Consider the following 25,403-nt stretch of genomic DNA (forward strand, 5'->3'; position numbering starts at 1 on the left):
TCATGCTTAATTGCAAGTTATCCCCATAACAACTCTTCACACGCTCTTTGCATCTAGTAACCAGGTAACCAGAACAAGATGCACTGTACTGTGTGCTAAGTGTTATATGCCACCTGGTAGGACTGGCACGTGTTTTTTCTCCCCTTCCGACTGCTCATGTTAATGCAAACTTCAAATGAAGTTTGGGCTTTTAGGAAAGTAACAGTGCCATCAAGTTTTGTACCCATTTAGGCACAAGCTCAGTAACTCTTCACAGTGGCTTTGAGGAATCCCAGCTTACTCCAATGACTCGAGATCCTTGCAAAACTCCACACAGAAGCAAAGCTGTGCTATGCACACAGCTCATCAAACACTGCAGAACACTACCTGCTTGACAGTGGGATTTTTGCATAAGCTATTGAGGTAAACCTGATATTTGCATGACCTGCAAGTATGATCTTCAATTTTATCCATCTGGCTTTACTACACATTTAAACAAACAGCACCGAGCTTTTAAAGCAAGCTGCATCCTCGTCTGTCCCTTCAAGTCGAAACATCCAGACTTTCTCCTGAAAACACTATTTTCTGGTGAGTGAAATAAAAGTGCACATTCAAACTTCAGCTGTAATGAGGAAAAAACAAACAGATTTGGAAATCTCAACACAAGCTTGTGGGCAAGGATCTACAGATCCAGCGTATGGATTCTTAATGTTAAGTCGAATCTTCCTCCTGCCTCCCAGAGTCACTTCTTCCTATATCCGCGGAAGAAACATTGTCAGAAACCTCACTTTAATGTGTGATGTGAATCTGGGAGGAGCAGGTTTTTGTGTTTTGCTGGCTCGTATAAGAGCTCATTCCCCTGTTAGTCAGCTTTTCAGTATGACCTCACCACACTGATCACACTTGAGACAACAGACACTCTGAGCCACAAAGCTGCTGTTGCTTTACAGCTACCCTGGCTGGTTGGAGGGAAAAGAGAAAGTGTCCTAAAGAAAGCCTGACAAAGAAAGGATCCTAGAGGTTAATTACATGGCAACAGTTTAATACGAAAAACTCAGGATGGAAATTAATTCAGTTTCCTTAGTTCCATAGGTTTCATCAAAACTCTGCATTCAACACTGCTTAATAACTGCAGTACACAGGCAACTTGAAGCTTGCCCCTTTCAGCACGGCACAGCCTCTAGAGAAGGGACTGGAAAAAGAAAAGGTGCAAAAAGCTTCTTGAAGTTATTCTAGGCCCTAGTTTGAGCCTGTTCAGGTAAACCTCACTTATTTCAGTCTCTGTTAACCTTGCTCTTCAAAGCCTCCTTCCACTTGTTTTCACATCTAACCTCTGTGATGACCACATCCCACTCAGCACCTCTCCTGATCCCATTTGCCATTCCCTCTTATTCCTGACTGTCTTTTCCCTTGTTCTCCACTCCCCTGCCCACCCTCTAGTTCTCCAGGTGAAGGTACAAATTAATTCTGTCCCACCAGTTCAGTAAGCTGACAATCTTCCCCTTGGTTCATGTAAACCAGGCAAAGCCCTGCTTAAAACTGTGAACTCAGTAAATAACAGTGGTGGAGGGATGTTTTCAAGTACAAGTGAGAAAAGTCTGCCAAGCAAGGCCATGTTCTAGTTTTATCCAAGGATCAAAGCATTTATGAAAAGTTAAATCTATGTTTAAACATAGGGACAGACAAGAAAGTGTCAGCCAAAAGAAGCTCTCCCCCAAACAACCAGGAACAGAATATCACACGAAAAAAACAAGGCCAAATAAAGATTAGCAGACACATTTAAGGGGGTACACCAAAACAACAAAAAAGAACCCACACCAGCAACTAGCACACCCCAAACAGCACATTAAGATCAAAGAGCTGCCATTTCTAAAACTAGATAAGAAAGCCTTTTGGTCAGTTCAAACTGCTACAGACTGTAGCTTGCCCACTGGAAGAAGGAACAGTTACTGCATAGCTGAATAGCCAACCATCAGATTCAGGTTCATTTCAGCTTTTAACATTAGCACTGTGCATGAACCTACGTGGGGAAAAACTATAATTTTCAAAGTTATATTTATTCCCATTTACATAATACAGCCTGGCTTAGCACATCGTACCACAAATACAGGCTTATTTCTCATTCTGGAAGTGCGTGCATTGAACAGGCTATGGCTCAGGATCCTGAGAACCATAAAATACAAAGTCATCCTTTAAATTCTGTCTTAGCAGTGGATCTGGCAATTCTTTCCCATTTGAATTAACTTGTGTTGAAACATTACACTTTCACAGTGTGTTTTATCTCCATTCCACTTACCACTCCTTTTTTGTCATACGTAAATACCACTTCATAACCTCCCCATTTTAAGACAGTGAGATTTTTCTTGTTTAATTCTGATCTGATACAGACAATGTAAGTGGTGCTGACTGGAAAGCAGTGCCTGTTAAGTAGTGTGCTGGAGAAGGTACAGCATAATCCTCATTTAAGAGTGCAGACCCGCAAGGACTACATTCCACTTGCTAAGAAAAAGCAAGGCAAAACATTACAAAACAAAAAGTCCAAGGCTCAGTTGGTAACTTCTACATTCCTGACTCAACCAAAACACTCAATTTTAGCAAAACAAGTGCAAAAGCATTAAGACTGATTTAAGAACAACAAACAAAGATAAAAATTTGAGGCATGAAGCATCTCCATCACATTTGGATGCTAGCTTTCTGATATATTTAGCTGTGTTCTTAGAAACTCCCAGAACTGAGCGAGCAGCATTGAACAAAAATAGCCAAGATGATTTTGACTTTTTTTCCCTGTAGATTTCTCTCTTTTCCCCCTGCCAAAGCACTCAAGAAAAGGCCTGTAAGTAGGTTCCCAGCCTTACACTATGGACAAGATTGGCATCTTAGCTAATATTAGACACTATATACTAAGATTGGCATCTTAGCTAATATTATACACTAGTAAGTTACAGAAGTAATAGTTATCCCTCAAATGAAACTGGTGGACTACTTAACACTAATGCAGACAGCTTGCACAGTTTGGCTATGCTGACAGCTTTTACATCCCAGAGTTAAGAGGGATAAGTTTAGCTATCTGGTATATGCAAGCACTGCATTTACAGCTTTATTATTTTCATAGAAGGTCTTAAATTAAACAGATAGCAGTATCACCTAAAAACTCATCACAATGTCTGTTTCATAACATTCGATTTCAGGCTTTGCAAATTGAAGTTAACTGCTTCCATCCTACCGAAGTAGAGCTTTGTAACATTCAAAAATGAACACAAGAAGTTTTACTCCTAATATTAACCATATGGAGTTGGATTTCCATAAAGATATAAAGTTTGGATACTTTCTGCAGCCCTAAACAGTCATATCAATTGGAAAACTGTAGACAAATAGCATCAACCATCTGTAGCAGATCTCCTTCTGAGCCATGCAACAGTGAACCACGTACCACTGTAAAAGTAATCTTTAACATCATCTAAAACACGTACTACTTACGCAGTTCTAATTTTAGGATTACCTCCTGCCTCAAGACTAAAGTTTCCATAGCCACAAAAGTAAAACCTGTGACAGACAGCTACTACCTTACTCTTGGACTATGCACCATTATTCACGCCTGCAAATTCAAAGTATGGAATACTTCCCTACTTCAAGGCCAGTCCTGAAATCTGGATAAACTCACAGTTAAGCCTGGCTACTCAGCGCTACCGACATGACCACATACGAAAGATTCAAACAAATACAACCCTTACTCCTGAGCAGATGTATTTAGCTTGGGCATTTTTGCTTGAGTTACCAGGATTTTCAGAGCTCAGCTCCTCCTCCCTTAACAAGCATGGGAGAGCTGAGAGGTTTCTGCAACATCTCACAAAAATACAGTTTTATTTCTCCTAGACGGCAAATACAATTTCTCCTACTGCTGTACTGCACAGCTGTCTCAAAGCAGATCCAAGGGGCTGAGCATTCCGTCTCGTTTCTGTAACAGCTGCACCATATGGTGATGTGCAGAACCTTGGAAGTTTAATAACTCCGTTTCTGAAGGGTTCCTCATTCTTTGGCAGCCAGTTTCTCCTGATAAGAAAAATCTTTTTCCTAAGTTCACGATGAGTATGGAGGGCCCATGAATTCTTACTGTATACCTTGTACATTAAAGATGTCAGACAGGCTATCTTTTTTCAACTGAATACATTTCATATAGGTGTGGTTATAATTATGAAAACGAATAACAAGAAGCTTGTTAATTAAACCAAGTTTCGAATATCATAAGCTATTACACTGCCCTGCGTGCTTACGGTATCATGCGTGCATACAGACAGACGGGAGCACCACAAACCTGTTACATGCTGTCCCTGTAACTATCACTGCAGCACAGCCCTGCCAGTTCTTCAGAGGCATGTCTCAAAAGGAGATGCGTTACATAGCAAGTCCGTGTGACACCACTGCTCCAGGTAGAACTGGAAGCAATCTGAACACAGACTTTCCCATGAGCTCAAGGAAAAAGCAAACTGGGAACACCGAGAGCTGCACCACAAGGAATGTCGGTGTAATGAGTCCACAGCTATAACTGAGCACCCTGCATAGCTAGGTTACAAATTACCCACGTCCAGCCACAATGATGTCATATGAACACAATCTCTGTAATTCTTAATTCCCTTACTCCCCACACACCCTCTTCCTTCCTCCTGTTCAACAGAGCCTGGAAATGCAGCAGCTTTTGCTAACTGCCTGAGCGTTACGACTAAGTCACGGCTGCATAGTTAAGGAGTAACAAGCAGCCAGACTTCCACCTCAGACGGGAGCACAAGGGGCTCTGCCACGGCTCTTTCGGGTTCCCCGCGGGGACCAGCGGGGCAGCCAGGGACCCGGCAGTGCAGCACCGGGCAGGGGGAACCGGCCGCTCCTCCGCCGGGTTACTCGGTTCAGCGGCCGCGTCGCGCACTTCGGGCAGAGGTCCCGGACGCGGGGCCTGTTTACACCGTCGGCGGCACTCGGCGGCGCGCCCGCAGGAAACCCCGGCGCTGTCAGCGCGGTGACAGCCGCGGGGAACTTTGCTTGGGGCGCGGCGCGGGCCGGCCGGCGGCAGGGCCGCTCCCCCACGGGAGGCCCGCCGGATCGCTCGCTCCCCCCCGCCACCGGGACAAAGGGGGCGCGCCCCGGGCCGGGAACTGCCGCTGCCCCGGGGCGCCACGGGGACAGCCGCCGGCGGGACAGGGATGCAGTGCCCTGCGCCGCCCGCCCGCCCGCCGGGCCCCACCGCTCACCATCCGGGAACTCCCGGTCGCTGATGTGCTGGAGGTGGGGGCCTCCGCCGCCGGGATCCGAGTCGCCGGACTCGGCCTCCGCCGATCCCGAGCCGCCGCCGCCCGCAGCCGCCGCAGCCTGATAAACGTCCGCCCAGCGCTCGGGCCCAGGCGCTGCCCCTCCGCCGCGGGCCCGGCTGAGCTTGGGGCTGGCGTCCGGGGATACGCAGCAGGTGACGGTGTTGCCCATGGAGCTCGGAGCTCCCCCGCCGGGCCCCGGCTGCGCGGCTCCCGGGCTGTGGCGGGGGAGGGGGAGCCGAGGCGCCGGGAGGGCGGAGGTTGGGAGGGCCGAGGGCGGGGCGGGCTCAGCTCCGCATCACCGCCGCCTCCGCCCGCCCCGACGGCCGCGCGAGCCCCCCGCCGCCTCCTGCGCGCGGCGACCGACGGACCTCGCGCGACCGGCCACCTTCCCCCGGGCGGGGGGGGGGAGGCCGGAGGGGGGGGGGAGCAGGGAGGAGACCGGGGGTGAGGCCCGGCCCAGCCCCGCCTCGCTCCCACCCAATCACCTCCCTCCGAGACGCCGCGTGACGCCGCTTCGCCAATGGGCGCGGCGCTCGTCACGCCGCCGCCGTCGCCTCGCCCTGCCCGGCCTGCCCCGCTCCTGCCCCACGCGCGCACGCACACGCAGCGCGCCGGCTGCAGTCCCGTTTAGGCCACGCCCCCCCGGCACGCTCCCTGGCGTGACCACGCCCCCCTGACCACGCCCCCTCTCCCAGTCTCCGTGCGTCTGGGTCGGGCTGGTCGGCGTCCACGTGGTGCAGCTGGAGCTGCAGCGTTGAAGTATAGTAACGCTATAATAACAAGAGAATGGAATCACAGAATGGTTTGGGTTGGAAAGGACCCTAAGATCATCCAGCTCCAACCCCCTGCCATGGGCACGGACACCTCACACTAAACCATGTCACTCTATGAAGTCATTAAGAAACAATAATAAAAAGCAATAATATGGTATAATAAACCAGACACATGTATAAATAAATAATAATACTAGCAATACCCTGCCTGCATGCTGTGTGCTGCCTCCACAGTGCTTATGTACAGCAGTCCAGGGAGGCTCAGTGCAGGATGTAGGCAGCCGCGGTGCTGCACTTGTTAGTTTAAAAGGCTGTTTGTGATCACACTGTCTCTTTATACCACCTAGCAAAGGTTTTCAAGAGCTCCTGGGTTGCTCTGGGGTGTTTTGCCCACCTGTCCCCATGCATCCTAAGTGGGCAGCCCGTGCTTCCACGTGCCAGACGGAGCTGGGGGCTGCAGCAGCCACCTGGGAGCTCTGTGATCAACTCTGATGACTTATTGCAGCCCTTCAGTACCTAAAAGGGGCCTGTAAGAAAGTTGGGGCGAGACGTTTTAGCAGGGCCTGTTGTGACAGATGAGGGGTGATGGTTTTAAACTAAAAGAGGGCAGATTCCATCTGGACGTGAGGAAGAAATTCTTTACAATGAGGGTGTTAAAACCCTGGCACAAGTTGCCCAGAGATGCGGTGGATGTGACATCCCTGGGGACATTCAAGGCCAGGCTGGATGTGGTTCTGGGCAGCCTGATGCAGTTGAGGATGTGGCTGCTCATTGCAGGGGGGTTGCACTAGGTGAGCTTTGAAGGTCCCTTCCAAACTGTCCTATGATTCTCTGATTCCATGACTTCAATGTCCCTCAAAGCGGTTGAGCATAAGCAATGCTGCTCACTTACAGCTTACATTTGCTGCTCTGTGCATTACCTGCGTGCAGCCTGGGGATGAAACACTACATGTGGCCGCTGGGATTCCTGGGACTGTATAGAGAGCCTCCAGCACTGCTGCGTTTTTGCTTGGTGAGTCTTGGCTACCTGAGAACTCCTCAGAGGACTGGAATGCTCAAATACACTCCAGGGAAGATGGATTAGAGGGCAAGATACCCACAGGCCCTGATAAACATGAACATAGGTCATTCTGCAATGGATCACCTCACTATTGCTACAGAAATTTAACTCTGGCCCCTGATAAGAAGAATGGCTCAGCAGAAGACTTCAGAGCACACAAAGTATTACAAAACGCTGCTATCATGCTGGCAGCTATTCCAGAGATAGGTGGGCTCGGGGTTTTGCCCCATTTTGTAGAACAAATCCTAACATTGGCTCTCTCATGTGATCATGGACGCAGTTTTCAGACAAAACCATGGGTGGTTTCTTTGAAGGGAGGCAGTCATAGGTGCTGCATTTCTAGAATCTGTACAGCTTAATCCCAGGGAGGAATAAAGGAGGAATAATATAGGGAGGAACTAAATGATTTATAATCTTCTATGAGGATTACTCCTTCAGACTGGTGAATTATACTTTCCCACTTCTGGCAAGTTCTCTGAACTGCGTTAGCTAAGCCTCTCTACACGCTGCTGACAGTCTGTAAAGCCTTGTTACTCCAGAGAAATCTGACCTCGCTGTGGATTACACGAGGGCCTCAGAGGAGATTTGCTTTCAGTGCTTTTTGAACCACTTCAGCGCAGCATGCCTCCACAGCCTCTGTACTCTGCGTGGAACAAAGCTGTAGGACAGCGGGGTCCTACTCCCAGGTGTAGGAAGGACTGGACTTAACCATTGATCAGGACAGCAGAGTCACTTGAGTCAGGGAGGGAGAAAAGGGGCTTCATGCCAAACAGCCATGCAGAAGCCGGTGTTTTCTTCCCTCGGGCACCGCATACACTGATGTTTGGTGAGGATGGTGGGGAAGAGAAGAAAGGTGAAGAGTCAGTGTGGTTTAGTGAAGTAATTAATTCTCAAGCAGGAATAAGAGCTGGCTTGCACGGCACTATTTAATACAAACTGGGGTAATTCACCCTCTTACCCCAGAAAAGCAGTTCTCTTGTTTCACATGGCTGGCTCTGTGTTAAGAGTGGCAGTGCCTGAGCAAGCTGCACTCCCGCTGTACTCTGACCTTGTCCAGCGGCTCAACGCTGGGAGAGGAGATCCTGCTCCATGTGGAGCAGTGGCAGGAATCACAGGCAAATCCACACATCTCAGCCACACAGCTGTGACGCTGAGCATCCCATTCCATAAACCGTGTCCACCCTGTTCCCTGCAGCTGCACCAGCACATACATACGTTGGTGCTGCCTGTCTGCGGTGGAGCTGGGACCTCTGCTAAGCCTGTACTTTGGAGCCCATTGCCAAAGCTGTGGGTTTGGGAAGTGGAAAATCCTTGTTCAGGGATGCAGAAGCAGTGAGCACGAGTGGCTTACCAGGCAGCCGAGGGCCAGGGCCCAGCCACTGAGGGCAGCAGCCAAAACCCCACATAACTGTCCCGATAGATGAAAAATGCTGGGAACTTGGAGTGGCTGGAGTATGTGACGTGGCTCATTGCTATGTGGGCATGAAGGTTTTAGCTCCTCTGCATCCCACAGGCTGAAGTTTCCCATGGGTCTCATACTTGTTCTCAGTGTGTAATGCTGCAAAGGGGAAGAGAGAAGGGCTGCTCTTCCCCCACGCTAGCGCTGTTGTGCAGCATCAGGGTTTATACAAACATGCAGAGGGAGGAAAGAAGTCAGTCTGCTTCCGTGCGTAGCCTTATTCTTGTAGGTCTTAAGCAAGAGGAAGCTGACTTTAATCCCTGGAAATCACAGAAACAGCAAACTGTCCCACCTCCCCGTCATTCCAGAAGAATTTAAGCTTCCGCTTCCACATACCTCAGTACACCACTGAAGAGTATTTTTCCACAACCGTGCATGTTTGCCTGTAGCTGCAGCAATGAGGAATATTCATTCCCCCCCTCCATTTTGGCAAATGAACTCGTAAAATCTTAATACTGGTCTGATTTATCAGGATGATATGACAAAACCTGTTGCTGTGCATATTTGCTGCAGAACCAGGTGATCCTGTTAATAGGAACAGCCTGAGCAACACCCTGCAGAGATGAAACACATTATCTTTTATTCATGTAGCTTAGCACTCTATTGACTTACTGCTCCAGCAATATCCTGAATACCATCTATCATGATTTACTACTAGTCCTGTTTCTCTTCCTGTTTTCCATCTTGTCTTCCTATTTTGCTTGATTTACCCTAGTGAATCATCAGACAGCTTCCATTATAAAGGAATCAATTACTTTGATGTACAATGGGCAGCACACACCTAGTTCCACATTTTCCATAAGCAGGGGTTTCGGATGTCAGATCTTGGCAATATCAAATACATAAGCTGAGAATAGCTTACTACAGACCATTGGGATCCAGCCCCTTTTTCCTGCTGCTCCAGGAAGAGAGGTCTGTGCCACGGGACTCTCAGTTGCTGCCCTTCTCTCAGAGCAGGGCACCCACTGGGCAGCACGCCCTCTCACAGATACCAAATACTGTGCTTTTACATAACCTGTTGCACTGAACTGCTTTCCACTCTTCCGGATGTGTTTCCCATTAGTTGCAGCATTCACCCCCCTCCTGGTTCCAGGGCTGTCCTGGTTCACCAGGGCTGCGGCCAGGGAAGGGCAATTCCCAATGCAGATGATGGTGCAAGGGAGGTGGGTCAGTTTTATTGAGCTCTCCTGATTACAGGGCTGTCCCATAAAGATTACTAAGTCCAGCTGCGGAGGAGCAATAAGATTGTCCCAGGTAACAGGGGAGAACTAGTGCTATTCCCAGGGAGGAGCAGAGGGTTACACTGGGAAGCGACAGTCCCACTGATGGCAACACGTTGTTTCTGCAACTTGCTTGGGAAGGACACTCCAGCTTCAAGTTGTAATGGGTGAACGCCACAAAAGAGACTTTGCAATTGATGGAAGTGTGTTTCATGTGTGTATTTGCTTGTTCTCTTTGAGCCAATGGCAGGCACTTGGGAAGAGGCCTCATCACAAGCTACGGCCTCTTTGGAATGGGGCTTGAATCTGCATGTTTGCAGACAAAATTCAAACAAATCAGAAAGAACTCATGTCATCCTCTGCACTGGGCAAACACTTCTTAAGATGGTGAAAGCTTTTTACTATGGGATGAGAACACAGTTTATCGCTCAGCTTTAAATGCATGCAGTATTTGTACTTTGGATTAGTGCTGAGCATTCATGCTCAATTAACCTGATAGGGACTATGTTTAGTTTTATTTGAACACCGCTGCATTAGACTAGGATAAATCAGGCAACGAAGGCACAGACCAAAGTCCTGGATTTTAGGCAGGTGTGAGCCTCGAATGAAAGCATTCTAGGAATTTTTAGTTTTCTCTCTTTTCCTGTTTCAGTTGCAGGTGACACCTAACAGGTTTCAGTCACTTAAGGGAAAGAAGGATCAGTCCTTACGTCTGTTCCTCACAAGCATCCTGCATCTTTGTCCCAGGGAGCAGAGAGGAGCAGAGCAGCTTTGGCTTGTTCTGGCGTTGTGGGTTTGCTTTCTTTTTGATTTCAACCTGAATCTTGCTGTTATGAAGATAAAAAGTAATTCTCAAAGAAAATGTGACCTACATGTAACCTACAAAGTAATAGCTCAAAGGTACTGACTGCCGAATGGATTCCAGCATGTGTTAACACTAGAGCAGATGGGAGTTTATAAATTCGGTACTTAGTGTCACTATTCCCTAAAGAGAGCAAGTTTGTCATACAGCCTTCATTCCTCCACCATGGGATGGCTCATGTTTAACGTCTAATAATGCATGGTGGGGAGAGGGTGCGTTTGCTTGAATTCTCACAACACGGAAAGCAGCTTTTCAAACTGTGGGAAACGAGTCACAATTTAAGCCCTCTGGGGAAGTTGCTGTAATTGTAAGGAGAACTCCACACAGACTGTAAGGAAAGCCAGGCAGGAGCATGAAACAAAACCAAAGTCAGGTCGTGATGACAGCTGAAGGAGGAGCAACCTTTATGTCTGAGATGCAGAGATGGAAAAGACCCATGATTTATTCTGAAATACAAAGGACCAGATTAAGTCCTGATGTGAGTCTAATGAGGTCAAAGGATCTATACCAGCAAGGAACTGTATCCCTGCCAGCTACTGACTGCAGCTTCTGGGCTGTAAGCTTAAGTATATGTATAATTATTTGCAGGGTGCATAATAACTGAAGACTGCCAGGCTTGACAGGACTAATGTTAGTGCTACCAGCTGTGTTTTGGCTTGTGGGCTTACAGGGGAAGATAATTCTCTCTTTCCTTGGCCTGTTTGCCCTGTGCGTGTGAGCTGCTGTCTGCCTATGTTCAAAGAAGCTCCACTTCTCAGACAAGTCCTTACATTTCCTGTGATGGTTACTTACAGGTAGATTTGTGCATGTTTTTATTTAACCCCCTCCCTGAAATCTTAGAGTTTACATTCATAAACACACAACCCTGTAGTCTCTTGCTTCATGATGCAAAACCAGGCCTCCCTTCATCCGTGAGCAGTATCCCTGAGAGGAAACGTCTGAAACCATAGTTACCAGCTCCTAACTGAATAACAACTCTTGAAAAATTCCCAAATCCAAGGGAATTTTTCTTCTTGACTACACCAACTGCAACATGAAGCAGAGTCTCCTAACATGCTAGGGATGAAATTGCAGGGTTTTCCACAACCATCCAGCTTCACAGTCACCATCAGTCCCAGAAATGGAGAGTGGCTCCTCGCAAATGTTCAGTTGTGCTTCACTAGAGCAAGAGTCTTAAATCCTGTGAATTCTGCTGTTATCTGCACCTTGACTTAGGACTGCACATGCCTCTCCAAGGCCATGTGCCTCCTTGCTTGTCTGCAGGGCGATAACACCAGCTCTGTGATGTGTTGCGTTCAATTCCTCTCTTCTTAGAAAGTGTCCCAGCTGTCGGAGAGGGACTGCTTTCTGATCTTACTCTGAAGCAGCCTATGGATAACTTGGAGAAGAGCCAGGACTTTGTCTTTTCCTGGAAATGTAGCTGCAGGAAGAATGAATCACTAGGTTGAACCTGTATAACCAGCTGCAAACAAAAGCTCAGACTTCTGTGTCTCACTGTTACAAATAATGGGGGGAAAAAATAGGCATCCTGTTTTGAAATCCACCACCAGCTGACAGGACAAAAATACTGCGTGCCTGATCGTCTTTTGAAGCTGATAAGTAACGTAAGACTATGGCCATTTAAGGGAAAAAGCTTGAAGCAAAACAATAGTTAGGGAAATAGTAAATCCCAATGTTTCTGGGGAAACAGAGTAACCAGTGAGGTTGTTCACAACACACAAGATGGAGTTTTAGTAGCCCTACATTTTAATGATTTAAAATCTTCTGTACTACCCTTGGCTAGTAGTGACTCATGCAAATCAGGGCCAGGAGCCTCTGTTTCATAGCATAAGGAGACTGCAGTGCTCGTGTCATTGATTAAATCCGTCCTTCGCCTCTGCAGCAATCTAAGATGTCATCACAGGCAATGCAGAGGCTTCTTGGCTAGCATGCGAGCATCTGGATCACTGCAGGGATACCAACAGCACAGACATATGGGAGTTAATGTTTCCTTACCTTAGCTTTTCTTTTCTGATCCAACTTCATTTTGTCTTAAGGCAAAATAAAACCAGCTTCACAGTCATCAAAGGCTAAGGAAGAGTTAATGGAGACTTAGTACCTGAGGAGAGAATTTGAGATGGGCTGAAGCCAAGATAGAGGCCTGCAAAGATATACTTTGTATGCTCTTGGACAGAGGGCTGGCAGAACTACTGTTCTGATGTACCAACTGTTAGAAACTGCAGGTCATGGGTACAGATTTCCTATGAGGAAAAGGAAAATACTTTCCAGTATTTTAACACAAACATTAACACGAGTGTGTGACTTCATTCAGAAGCACCAAATTGCATGCATAAGCCCTGCAGTAAGTTTGTTTAGGGTAAACTTCTAAAGGTTTCATTCCAACCCTGGGCCACCAAAGCCTGCAAGGCGGATCCTGAGGAGCCCTTTTTGTTAGCTTTGAAATTGCTTAGGCTTGACTCTTCCTCCTTCTCCATTGTCTTTCTTTCTAAGGAGCGGAGAAGAGAAACACTGCCAATACCATTGCAAATAACACTAAAACCTTCATGTTCTTCCTAAATTTGGATCTCATGCTATAGCTGTTGTTTGCCTGTCTTTATAATTGCTTTTGTTTTAATTTAGCTGTTGTTAACAAGTTTTACATTAATACAGTGCATTGCTTGCACTGTAATTTCCCCTCCAGTTATCTAACATGGCACCTATAAAGCACATCAGAAATCTGGCCACCTAGCATTAAGCCTCTAGAGCCACAATCAGACCCCAACCACACTCAGTGTTTTGCAACATTTTTCCCCTCCCCAGTATCCCACATGCCAGACACACGTTACCCTGGAATGCAACCACCTGCAAGGAGCCAGAAGCTGCTGGGAGAGGAGGGCGGTCAGAGCACCCTGCTGCCATTTCCACACCTCTGCCCTGTGCCCACAGTTCCCACAGCAGGAACGCTGGAGCAGCCCTGCCCCAGTGTGCAGTGATGCCTGTTCATGCATCTGTCTCCCTGCAGGGGGTTCAGGACTCTCCTGTCACAAGACCTGGCAAGCCGTACCTCATGGCCTAGAACTCCAGCAGCTGGAGACATGGGTAAGGCTGCAGGTCTGCAAAGAAGAGCTTACTCATTTTGCTTTTTGTTCGTTAACTGAAGCTTCAGAATAATGTCAGCTTTCAGACCTGCAAGGCCTTTGAGAGATCAGTCACGGAATTCCACTAAAAGCAAAGTGATCTTTCTGTAACAAGACATCTTAATAAACGTGGTGATTATGGTTGACAGATTATCAAGAGGCGAGGTTGAATGTTACTGATACGAATTTCTCCCTCTTCAGAGGGTCCAGAAACTTCCTGCATTTCAGCTCAAGCACTTACAAAATTATACATCTTTGTACTTCTGATCATTACTTCAACTGCTTAATGTAACTCTGCGTGTAAAGGAAATGACATGCTAGATCAGACCACACTGAGCATTTCTTGCAAGGATCTTGCTGAAGCAGCAAGTATAAAAGGTCTACTGATAACCCGTCACTTTCTGCACTGAAGGTTTTATTTGTAGTTCACCCCATTGTTTTTAAAGCTGATCCAGATCACTTCAAGATGAGGCTGTCTTCACTCTGCAACTGCAAGCCATCATCAGCCAAATTAATCTCTGGTTTATTCCCTTTGTATTTAACAGCGCGTGATTTACCGCCCCATCCATCCCCATGGTGTGGACAATCTTGGAAGCTACTGCTGAAGACAAAACTGTGAGAATTGTTTCATCATTTCACTGCTAGTCATTTGAATGGCCACTTAATGGTGACACTTCGGGAGAAAGACTGCTTTCCTTTCTGGGTTTCCTGCCAAGCTTTGTGTTAGCTGGTGTTGGTTTGGTTGATGAAAGCTCTTAGCAAAATAGATGTTTGTCTAAACTTTACTTCAAAGAGACGTTTTTCATATTTCACTGGAATGACAACCAGAAGTAGCTGCTATTTATTTAGAGAGGAAAGGATTGAATGTGTACGACCAGAAGTTTCTACACCAATGTAGAACAGAACCATTTGGAATGAGGTGTTGCTGACAGAGGGTTATCAACAACACAAGTTTCTAGATGTAGTTTTAAAAAAAGATAAGAATCAGATTGTTTCTATTTATACCTGCCTTTGCCTTGGTAACCAGAGACTGCGTGAGGGATGCAGCATCTTCCCCACATCATAGATGGCTCCAAAATCCATGCGCAGCCGTGCAGTGTTACATGCATTGGCTGCACAACTATCGCAAGAACTGTCACGTTCATTTCTAACACAGGATTTTAAATATTAAGCAGGACAGAGAAGATTTCAGAAAGGAAGGTATATTAGTACAGCTTCACAATAATCTGTTCTCATTTCTGTCTTATCTACTCGATTCTTTGATCTTCTAATACAAGGACCATTGCTCTTAAACACTTAACTATCCCAAGCAGCTTACCTGCATCTGAAGTAGCAGGATTTACTTATAATTGGACACATTATGCTGGCCCTATCAAATAGCTGAATGAGGTAAGAACAGACTTGAATTGGTGTTTCCTTACGCTTTTCTTGCTTACCTTATAATCAGCTGTTCCTACTTTACAAGTTTATCTGCAGCTTAGGTGTCCTTACAGCCTTCTGCAGTGTTTAAAAGCTGAATCAGGCTATGTTCTTGCACCTTTACTGTTGTGCTACGCTCTAGCGCTGCTGCGAGAAAAAGCATTTCAGTTTTGGGCAACTGTTTTAGCCATAATTCTTTGTTGTTGCATTTTCCTTATCCTTTTACTGTCAGGATGGGTGGAAGAAACCAAGTGTCTTTCTCTACCACAATAATACCCAGGTACTGTGTCTTCTTAGAAAATGGATATGGAAATAGCAAAAGCAGGTAAATATAGGCTTGGAATGAATACAGGGAATCAGGGCCCTTACTGAACTTCTAGTGGAACTGCTTTATTTCTAATAGCTTCACTACTCAGTTATGACCTGGAAAGTAATTTCTGATCTCTTGTCTAAGGCTCGTGGAAGTCAGCGCTAAAGTAACATTAGCAGGGAAGACAGGGAAAATACTTCTGGGAATCAGGACAGGATTGGTAGGGAACTTGCTGGGCTCCAAAGATACTCAGGGATCTCTGACTTAGAAAAACATGCTCTTGGGATAAAAGCACTCCCTGCAGTATCACCTTTGGGAACAAATGTACACCTTTTCACATGCAGCCTTTTTTCACTCTAGCTGCTATTCAGCCAGACCCTTGCTCTTATGAAATAATGTAGGGAAGACACCTGATGGGGGGAATGAGTAGGGGAAGTGGGGGGCAGTTGGGAGCACGGGAGCCCTGCTACACTCCACATCTCACTGGGAGATCTCAGGCCTGGCACACAGTACAGGAGATGTGGGCGAAAGCTTTGTGCCATTTGGGAGTTTCCCTTCATTTATGTGGTGGTTGCAGTTTAGGCACAGTGTAAGAGACTCAAAACTCATCCAAGCAGAGCTCTCATGTCAGATATAATCATTCCCATTGCTTTTCCCACTGCCCATATAACTAATTAAAAAAACCATTGAGATAATAGCACAAGCAGTTTCAAACTCTCCAAAGCAGTACTAGTGGCAAGGGAGCAGCACTTTAGGACATAAACCCACAGTAAGCTGAATCATCATACCCGCTCTGGCATGTTTATTTGGAGAAATCTGAGTTGCCATTAGACAAGTATGAACTGGTTTGGGGCAAGTGAAATTCTGGTTTCCGTTCCCTTACAGTAGCAGAACCCTAAAAACAAGCTTCAGTTCCTGCTACCCCTGTGCAGCCTGTAATGCTCCTCCACAAAGTCTTTCATGCATCATGAGCCACTCTGTTGAAATCAACAGCCTTTAGATGTAGCCACATTTGCATTTGTGTGCCAGCCAGATTTGCTGCTCCCTGTGGGAAAGAGTGGGGAGGATTTCTGGAGCTGTTCATGCTCCCCAGCACTGAGGGCTGGCTGGTCTTGCCTCATTGGTGATGCCACTGGGAGCTGCCAAGCCACACAGCCACTGGAGATGGATGCAGGGAAGGCATGCTGCTCCCCTGCCGCGCTCCCCTCTGTGTGGCCCCCCACAAATGAAGCCTAGCTCCAATCAGGGGCTGAGGAGCATGGCTGAGAGTCCTGTGCCTTTCTGTGGAGTACCTGCAGCAACGCCTCCAGGCAGCCAAGGCGCTGCCAGGACACTTCCCCGGCCCTCCCGTGGCCTTTAGCCACCTTTGGAGCAAGTTCAAGTAACTGGAGATGAAGACATACAAAGGAGAGGTGCACTGTGTTGTTCTGCCAAACAAGAGATTAAATGGAGCCAAAGGTGAAGAAAAGCCCATGCGCAAACAACGCTGCAGGAGCACTGCCGCCACACCACGCGCCAAGAACAACTTCAGCTTTACTGACGTGGTCAGTGCACAAGTATCAGTATCCCATGGACAGCGGGATTGAGTGCGCCCTCAGCAAGTTTGCCGATGACACCAAGCTGTGTGGTTCGGTTGATACGCTGGAGGGAAGGAATGCCATCCAGAGGGACCTTGACACACTTGTGAGGTGGGCTGATGCCAACCTCATGAAGTTTAACCATGCCAAGTGCAAGGTCCTACCTGGGTCGGAGCAATCCCAGGCACAGCTACAGGCTGGGCAGAGAAGAGATTCAGAGCAGCCCTGGAGAAGGACTTGGGGGTGTGGTCGATGAGAAAATGAACATGAGCCGGCTTCAGTGTGCGCTTGCAGCCCAGAAAGCCAACTGTATCCTGGGCTGCATCAAAAGGAGTGTGACCAGCAGGTCCAAGGAGGTGATCCTGCCCCTCTACTCTGCTCTCGTGAGACCTCACTTGGAGTATTGTGTGCAGTTCTGGTGTCCTCAACATAAAAAGGACACGGGACTGTTAGAACAAGTCCAGAGGAGGCCACAAGGATGTTCAGGGGACTGGAGCACCTCCCATATGAAGACAAGCTGAGAAAGTTGGGGCTGTTCAGCCTGGAGAAGAGAAGGCTGCATGGAGACCTCATAGCAGCCTTCCAGTATTCGAAAGGGGCCTGTAGAGATGCTGGGGAGGGACTCTTCATTAGGGACTGTAGTGATAGGACAAGGGGTAATGGGTTAAAACTTAAACACGGGAAGTTTAGATTCGATATAAGGAGGAAATTCTTTACTGTAAGGGTGGTGAGGCAGGGACTGGGTTGCCCAGGGAAGTTGTGAATGCTCCATCCCTGGCAGTGTTCAAGGCCAGTCTGGACAGAGCCTTGGGTGACATGGTTTAGTGTGAGGTGTCCCTGTCCATGGCAGGGGGGGTTGGAACTTGATGATCTTAAGGTCCTTTCCAACCCTGACTATTCTATGAGTCTATGATTCTGTAAGTAGTGTTGTGCTTCTGCAACGGTTACCCAGCTATTGAGGGACCGCTTCCAGTCTGGCTATGCACACTTGCAGACACAACATTCACCATGCTGGCAATACCGGATGAGGCCGGTGGGCTGGACAACCCCCTTTCCCGTGCACTGACTTCCAGAAACCCCTGAAACAAAGGCCATGGGCTGGAACCACAGAGAGGCAGTGGGGACAGCAGACAATGTCCCGCAGGGTGTTTCGCATCTCATACCTTTCTGCATGGCACGTAGCTCTCAAAATGCAGCCCCGGCCTCCTGCAGGAAATAGTGCCGTGCTTTTTCCCTCTGGGATGCTGCAGCCCTTGCCGAGCCAGAGGCTGCGTGGTGCCATACTGCATGCTGCTGAGGCTGTGCTGTCCCGCACCTGCCCCGGCCCATGCGGGCAGCCACGGCTTGCGTTCTCCCCTCTCCTCGCTCCCTCTCCCGCCGCGGCTGAGGGCAGGAGCCCTCCCACCCCGGGGCTCGTCCCTCTTTACCCGTGATCTGATCGCCAGCGCCGCCGCTCCGCAGCCGGGAGGCGGCCCGGGGAGGCCGCACCCGCCCCAGGCCAAGACGCTGGGGGCCGGCTCGGGAGCTCCGCGGGGCCTGCGGGGCTGCCACGCGTGAGTAGCGGGCGGGCCGGGCGGCGAGGGGCCGGGCCCAGCGCGGAGCCGGGCCTTTCCTGCTCTCGGCTCGGCCTCGGGAGCCAGCGCGGAGTGCAACCGGCCCAGACCGGCTGAGGAACAGCGTGGGCGCTGCCCGCCGGGGCTGCGGCCGCCGGGCCCCGCCGCTGGGCCGCGGGATGGCCTTGGTCCCCTACCAGGAGGGCGCGGGCTGGGTAGCGCGGCAGCTGCACAGCCCTTCGGCCACCTACCGCTTCGTCAGCCGCACCATCCGCATCAAGCAGGACTGGCGGCGGCTCGGGGTGGCGGCCGTGGTCTGGGATGCGGTAGGTGTTCGCACCGAGACAAGCGGTTCTGTAGTGATGGCTTCCCGTAGCGCTTGCCCCAGCTTTCAGAATCACCGTATAAAACTATTCAATGTTGTATTGCTAAGGGAAGGCTTCCCCCACCTTTCTCCTCTTTCCCCCCTTTTTTTCCCACCAAAAGTTGGTATTTTTACCTTTTTTCCCCTCATAAGAGATCCTGGAGGACTTTAAGGGAAACAGGACACCCAAACCCCTGCATGCCCAGTGCCCGATACAGGAAATACTCTTGGTAGCTCACAGAACTCTCACCCGTCAATCAACAGCGGCCCATAGTGTTCGCTTAATGCCCTTCAGAGCACAGCACTGCTGCTTGTAGTGTCAAGGACTGCTCATAGACGTTATCTTGGGTATAAGAGCCTTCCAGAACAGAGGGGTTTGTGGCTGGTCCGGGGTTGCGGGGCAGTCCATCGTGGTACCGCAGTAGGAATCGTGGGCTCCCATCAGTTTGGTCTCTGTCCACACACAGGCTGCCCTTTTACCTCTGGTTTTAAAGAACAAGCATAATTTTAGCAACCTTCTGGTATGAATTGGTGCGCAGGACTGGTGGTGTTTCCTAATGTTGGCTTTGACAGAACTTGCTATGGAGAGAGCTCCCTATCAAGTAAAACACAACACATTAGATGCAAACATAGAAGTTTACTTCTTTGTTTGTTCTGTTTGCTTCCTTACAAACAGAAGTTGTCATACTTTACTTTCCCTGTGTCCTTCCTGACGTTGTGCCCGTATTGTGCAGAAACCTCTTGAAATACAATGCAAGATACTATGAAACCTCCTGGACTTTTGCAATTCTGCATTCATTGACCTGATGAAGAGGTTGACCAATGTACAGGGGGGTTTTATAAAGGGGTTGTACAAGGGGGTTAGAGAGAGCGTTTGACACCCCACAACTTTTCCTTTCCAAATACAACTCTCTCTTACTCCTGTTACATTTGGGGATTCATAAAGCAGTGCTGCCACATCCAGGTTGTAGCCTCTGTGGCTCTTTTTTCGTTTTGCCTATAAGAGTCTTCCATAAAGCTCATAAAAAGGCTGCACATGCACACAGGAGGCAGAGAGGGGCTGAACAGTCTTGCTGCAGACCTGAAGTGCCTGACCCTTCCCATAACCTTCTCTCTCAGTATAAATCAGAAATGCTGTGTTTAGTGTGACTGAAATGAGCTCTGTGCTTAATTGCCTTTGTCTCTTGGCTTAGGCTGTTGTCCTGAGTGCTTATCTGGAGATGGGAGGCATTGATCTCAGGGATCGGTCTGTGATTGAGCTGGGAGCTGGAACTGGATTGCTGGGAATAGTGGCCACCTTATTAGGTAAGGGCTTTAATGTTTGCTTGCTTAAAGCAATTTACCACTGTACTCAAACTGACACTTTTACATCTACATGCATGGGGCAGAAGTTAGCACCAAAGCTACATATGTGAACTGTGATGTTTCCTGAGTCATCTTCCTTTCTTGTTAGACTTCAGAGCCTGCTGTGTTGTTTATTGTAGAGATGGTGCCACCGTAGTTTACTTTATGGTGGGACCCTGTTGGGGCCGATGCCTGTTACCATGGTACTCGGCTCAGCAGCATTCAGTTCTGCAGCCATTCTCCCCTAGGGAGCAAATGCTGTGCTTGTCTTCCACTTGTCCTTGTATGCAGCACAGATAAAGCTACAGACAGAAACCACTCTCTGAGCTTGTGTAAGCCTTGTTAGCCTATCTTGCAGACAGGAAACCCAAAGTCTGGAGAAATAAAGTGATCTGCCTGTAATCTGCCTGTGGCTGAAGCAGGGACTGGGCACTATCTTGTGCTAACTGTCCCAGGCTGACTTTGTAATTCCAAGCTCTAGTGGCTGTGGAAGGTGCCTACTGAAATAAAAAAAAGCAAAGCAGTTTGACAAAATACAGTGATGCCGTGCAAATATCACACAGGCATAACTTTTGTCTGACCTGTGAAACAGGCTCTCTAGATGCCTCTTTCCTACTGAACAAATACAGAATTGGAGCTGGTTAATCTTAACAATCCCTGTAATTTACTCTGTTGTCACCTATGGAAAGGCAGAAAGTAACTCCTGTACTTTCATGCACTAAGAAAAAGCTCCAGAAAATACTTTTTGTTCCTGAAAACTTGATCTTCATGTGCAGTACACCTTACATTCTTAAGTGACTGATGAAGGGTAGGATGTACGTAGATCTTTTTGCTTATTTTGTTCTTTTGTTTGTTTGGTTTTAATCAGGCAACTCAGGGGAGTTGTTAATGTTTAACAGGAAGTAAGAGCCTGCTTGACTTAGAGCACTGTAGTTCAAATGCTGTGTTTATGGACATGGACTGTCTTTGAGATTTATACTTCTGTACCACTTTAGGTGCTCATGTCACCATCACAGACAGGGCGGCAGCACTGGAGTTCCTGGAGTCGAATGTTGAGGCTAACTTACCTTCTGAACTACGTCCGAGAGCTGTGGTGAAGGAACTGACTTGGGGAAGAGACCTGGATAACTTCCCCTCAGGAGCGTTTGACTTCATCCTGGGTGCGGACATCGTTTATCTGGAGGAAACTTTTGCAGAGCTGCTGCAGACCCTGGAGCACTTGTGCTCAGAGCAAACTGTGATTCTTCTTTCCTGCCGCATCCGCTATGAACGGGATCACAGATTCTTGAGGATGCTGAGAGGCCGTTTCTCTGTATCTGAGGTCCACTATGATTCCAATAAGGAGGTTCATATCTACAGAGCACAGAGGGGTAGTCGCAAGGATGACTTTTGACTCTGTGCTTTGTTAGTAACCCATTAATGCTGTTGAATCCTCCCCTTATTTCTACTTGATATACTTGTTCCTGAGCATGTAATTGCAGTTGTGTTATTTCACCGGCTTCTTGTTCTGATGGTCTTGTCTGATCATTTGATCTGATACAGCAAGGATTGTACTACTGTTCTGCATATAGAATCTCTGATTCATTTCTCAGTAGAGTTGTATAGGTCTTCCACTGACTTTTTATCAAATGTAATGTTTGAAACTGATGTAAGTTGCAGAAATCTCCACACATCAAAAAAAGTCATAAAAAGATTTGTTTAAAAATCAAACCACACTCAATTTCTGTGGGAAGCCTAAAAAGAAATTAGAGTAGGGGTTTTTCCCCATACCACTTCCTTAACTCTTGAAAATAGAAGTGGATAAAATATATAAACTAAGACACCAGCTCTAAATGCTCTAACACTTCAGCTATTCTGCAACTTGAAGGTTGTGGTAAAAGAAGCTACTTAAGGGAAAAAGCAACAAAGGCAGCTGCTATAAAGTGGTTCTGTTGCTGTCACTGCTGAATTGAAGAGGCACAGGGAAACAAAGAACAGGATTGGTGTGTGTGTGTGTGAATCAATATTGCAGAGTAAACCAGCTTGGTGTTTTTACCTGACTTGTACGCATGGAGGCCATGCCTGCAGTACCAAAGCAGTCGTAGGTCTTGAGTTGTGCCTAACAAGAAACCTTGCTTTCATACAGCTCAAGGCTCCTTTAAGCATATACACATGTGCATCTGCCAGAACATAAAGTGAAACAAGGAGACTCAAACTGTTCTTCAAATATCAAATCAATCATTGATTCACAAAGTACTGTTAAATCATGTTCTGTCTGCCTCTGTTTGTGGCACACTGTCTCCAAGAGCTGTTACTTAGGAGCATAGGGTGCTGCTGTAAAGATTTTGTAACTGGGGAGTACTTACTTGTATTACTTGGGAGCAGTGTAGATGTCTGTGTGCTTTCTGGGCACAGTGTTCTAAGTAAACGATCTCATACCTTGAGCGTGTAAAAACACCTCTGTGTTTATTCCACAAGCTTTCATGTGAGAAATGCTGCAACCTGGAATCTGGCTCACATCAGCAGCAGACTTCCTTCTTTCTAGTGGTGGAAGAAGGGATCTGGTGAAAACAATGGGCCAACAGAAGGTGGCTACGCTTCTAAATGCAGGAATTGCTATAGGACCTTTTTCTTTTGGTGGATGTGGAACTTATTTTTTCCAAAGCCCCAGGTTAGGTTCAGGCTTTAAGGATCTGCCTGTCTTTGTCAGCGGCAACAGCAAACACCAGCAGTTGCTGTGGGCCACAGACATTAGAAGCTCTTTATCCCTTCTGCTTCCATCAAACTTCCAGCTGGCAAAGATGCAGAGGGTCTGTGGTCCAGAAGTGATGTGCAGACTGTAATATGGAAATGACACATTCATCATCACAGCTTATGAATAAGGCCCGAAGGTCTTGTGCTTCATCCCTGCTGTGTCTCCCGTGTGTGCAGCTGTTTCTTGCTTGGCTCTAGGCTTGGCCTGCAGAGAGTTGCTGCTCTTAACGCTTACAACAGTATCCTTAGAAGCCACATGGTGTCACTAGAACAGTACTTACGCAGCAGGCTGGGGCTTTGCAGTCTGAAACTAGCGTTGAAGTCCCTATGAGGGAAGGAAGACAGCAGCTTTAATTAAAACCAGAACATGGTATGAGCTTTAGTGCGCCAGACTTGACTCTTTCTGCCCTATCTACTGCTTGAGCAACGGTAGAAAAACATTACCAGCTCTCCCCAGTCTCTTCTCTGGCTCTAGGTTTTGGAGTGTGGCTGTAAGTTCTCACCACCCCTCTTTCTTTTCCTCCCCACTGGTGTTTACTTGGGTCAGAGCTCCCCTGTGGTCACTGTGTATTAGGCATCCCCAGGCTGGAGATGGCAGAAAGCAGCGTGCTGGTGCTTGGGCTTGTGAGTGCATGTGACTTGCCTGTGGGAAAGCTTGCTATTTGGCTGTGCGGAGCCTTCTCAAGAGGCTGCAGCTTGCAGTACTGAGAGCCACAGCCATAGCAGGAACATGCTTGAAATCCTGCTTAAATAGCCCTGTGAAGTACAGAATAAAGCCTAGTGCGCGACCTACACACTTTTACAAAGGGGGCTTTGCTCCAGGCCTTGCTTTAACAGGAGAAGTGTTGCACTTTTAAAACAAATCAGTTTAATTGTGTCTCCTTCCAATTGTTCAGCAGCTTTCAGTGTCTTGTTTTCCCACTGCTGCTGTTACACCCCATAGCCTTCCTGCGACAGCAGGGATGTGCCAGAAGAGACCACGCTTGGCTTCTTTTGCTGTGTTGTTGCAGAGCAGCTGTATGCAAATCCGAGGGAACATGTTTGAAGGCTGAAGCAATGCTACTGCTCATAAGGAAATACTGGAGAAAAGGCACCTCAGGTGAGTGCCTTGCCTGCAAACTGGGCTCTTGGTGGCCCCTCTGCATCTCAGCAAGTGGCACTTTGGGGAGAAGGGGATACCCTCTCCTCTGACTGCTACAGGGGTGCGGGCGCTCATTACATTCAGGACACCAGACCCAGGAATTACATTTAGGCCACCACCACAAGCACGTGAGTTCTGGTTGTTTTATAACCTACACTTCAGGGGCAGGCAGCACCTGTGAGAACATGGCTCAGCTGAAACCTACAGCCCATTCCCACTGAAAGCACTGCTTCCACACCAGCCAGAGAGCAGTGCCTTCTGTGTCCCAGGGTGGGCTTTGCAGCTTCTTTATATTCCCATGACACTTAGCTTCAGGGAGATGTCAGGAGCAAACCATGCCAGACATGGAGGACAGAAGTAATTGCCCAATGAGTGAGCACACAAGACAGCAGCCCTCTGCTATGGACGATACCTGTGCAGACTGCTGTCCTAATCCATTGGTCCCTGGTGAGCTCCTGCTCTAGTATGACACACGGTAATGCTTCAGTGGCTGTTTGGCAATGATATAAACACCCTGCCCAAGCACTGTCTGTCACCCTGTTCATCCCAGTGCTAAAGTCAGTGTGATTCCCCTTTCGGTGGTTCCATTGTATCAGCCCTGTTTTGTAACACACAGTGAACTCATGTGTAGGGAGGATGTGTTTGGGCACGGGTCCCTGAGTCGTGGGGCAATGCATAGTCTCTTGAGAAATAAATACCCTAGGGAGAGGATCCAAGTCATAGGGAAGTGACCAGATAAGACATGAACATGCTGTGAGATTGTGAAACTATCCCTGAAACACACCATGTGGCAAGGAAACAAACTCTTCTAAAATGTCATTGCAACCAAACTTATGTTTGATTAATAGGAAGACACGGAATATGAATTTCAGCTCTGTATTTTATGGATTAAGAGCTTCAGGGTACAGCAGTGTCAGAAGAATGATGCTTAACTGCTGACCTACTGACTGCACAGGGAGCTGCGTTACCCAATTCTTTTCAGTGTGAAATTCAAGCCAAACTGCATTTTTACCTCATGGACTAACCCCTGTTTGGGATTCTCCCTCATTACCAAGATGTAGACTTGATGTAGTACGTGAATGGCATTATGAAAACACTTACTTGTGAAAACCACAAAATTCCTAGCTCTAATGAGCCAACCTTATTGCATCCCCTTGATTTCACTGGAGGTGTGTTTACCTCGGTGCTGAATT

General features: G+C 47.7%; 2 protein-coding genes and 1 long non-coding RNA gene across 5 annotated transcripts in view; 1 reads left to right on the top strand and 2 right to left on the bottom strand.

The window, feature by feature from the left end:
• The window catches only part of CCNYL1 (cyclin Y like 1), a 31,150-nt gene extending 25,611 nt beyond the window's left edge, over positions 1 to 5,539 (bottom strand). Inside the window, exon 1 of one of the 2 annotated variants that reach the window (XM_061378519.1) lies at positions 5,220 to 5,539. In XM_061378519.1, the coding sequence (XP_061234503.1) occupies positions 5,220 to 5,448 (229 nt within the window). In that variant the 5' untranslated portion in view covers positions 5,449 to 5,539. The remainder of the gene's footprint in view (positions 1 to 5,219) is intronic. The other variant, XM_061378513.1, reaches the window with a different exon arrangement.
• A 5,265-nt stretch (positions 5,540 to 10,804) lies between these two features.
• Positions 10,805 to 13,213, bottom strand: LOC133225550 (uncharacterized). Its single transcript, XR_009729190.1, has 2 exons — positions 12,649 to 13,213; positions 10,805 to 12,073 (listed from the first exon to the last, which is right to left on the bottom strand). It is a non-coding gene; the product is annotated as an uncharacterized LOC133225550 (long non-coding RNA).
• A 5,307-nt stretch (positions 13,214 to 18,520) lies between these two features.
• METTL21A (methyltransferase 21A, HSPA lysine) lies at positions 18,521 to 23,445 on the top strand. Of its 2 annotated transcripts, none has more exons than XM_061378562.1 (3): positions 18,521 to 18,628; positions 20,186 to 20,297; positions 21,332 to 23,445. In XM_061378562.1, the coding sequence occupies exons 2-3, from the start codon at positions 20,213 to 20,215 to the stop codon at positions 21,727 to 21,729; spliced, it is 483 nt and encodes a 160-aa protein (XP_061234546.1). In that variant the 5' UTR covers positions 18,521 to 18,628; positions 20,186 to 20,212; the 3' UTR covers positions 21,730 to 23,445. The 2 variants fall into 2 exon arrangements, with proteins under 2 accessions (XP_061234546.1, XP_061234538.1); XM_061378554.1 differs by lacking the exon at positions 18,521 to 18,628 and adding an exon at positions 18,773 to 18,954.
• Positions 23,446 to 25,403: the final 1,958 nt, after the last annotated feature.

This window comes from Neopsephotus bourkii, unplaced genomic scaffold (genome assembly GCF_033783945.1).
Source record: "Neopsephotus bourkii isolate Nb327-2 ecotype Australia unplaced genomic scaffold, CSIRO-AGI_Nbou_v1 NB_196, whole genome shotgun sequence".
Classification (NCBI taxonomy): domain Eukaryota; kingdom Metazoa; phylum Chordata; class Aves; order Psittaciformes; family Psittacidae; genus Neopsephotus; species Neopsephotus bourkii.

What these genes read in the sequence shown, in the direction of transcription:
- METTL21A (XM_061378554.1), top strand. Translation starts at nt 18,808, where the DNA reads ATGGCCTTGGTCCCCTACCAGGAGGGCGCGGGCTGGGTAGCGCGGCAG. An exon ending in CGGCCGTGGTCTGGGATGCG is followed by an intron (nt 18,955 to 20,185) that starts GTAGGTGTTCGC and finishes CTCTTGGCTTAG; the next exon opens with GCTGTTGTCCTGAGTGCTTA. An exon ending in AATAGTGGCCACCTTATTAG is followed by an intron (nt 20,298 to 21,331) that starts GTAAGGGCTTTA and finishes GTACCACTTTAG; the next exon opens with GTGCTCATGTCACCATCACA.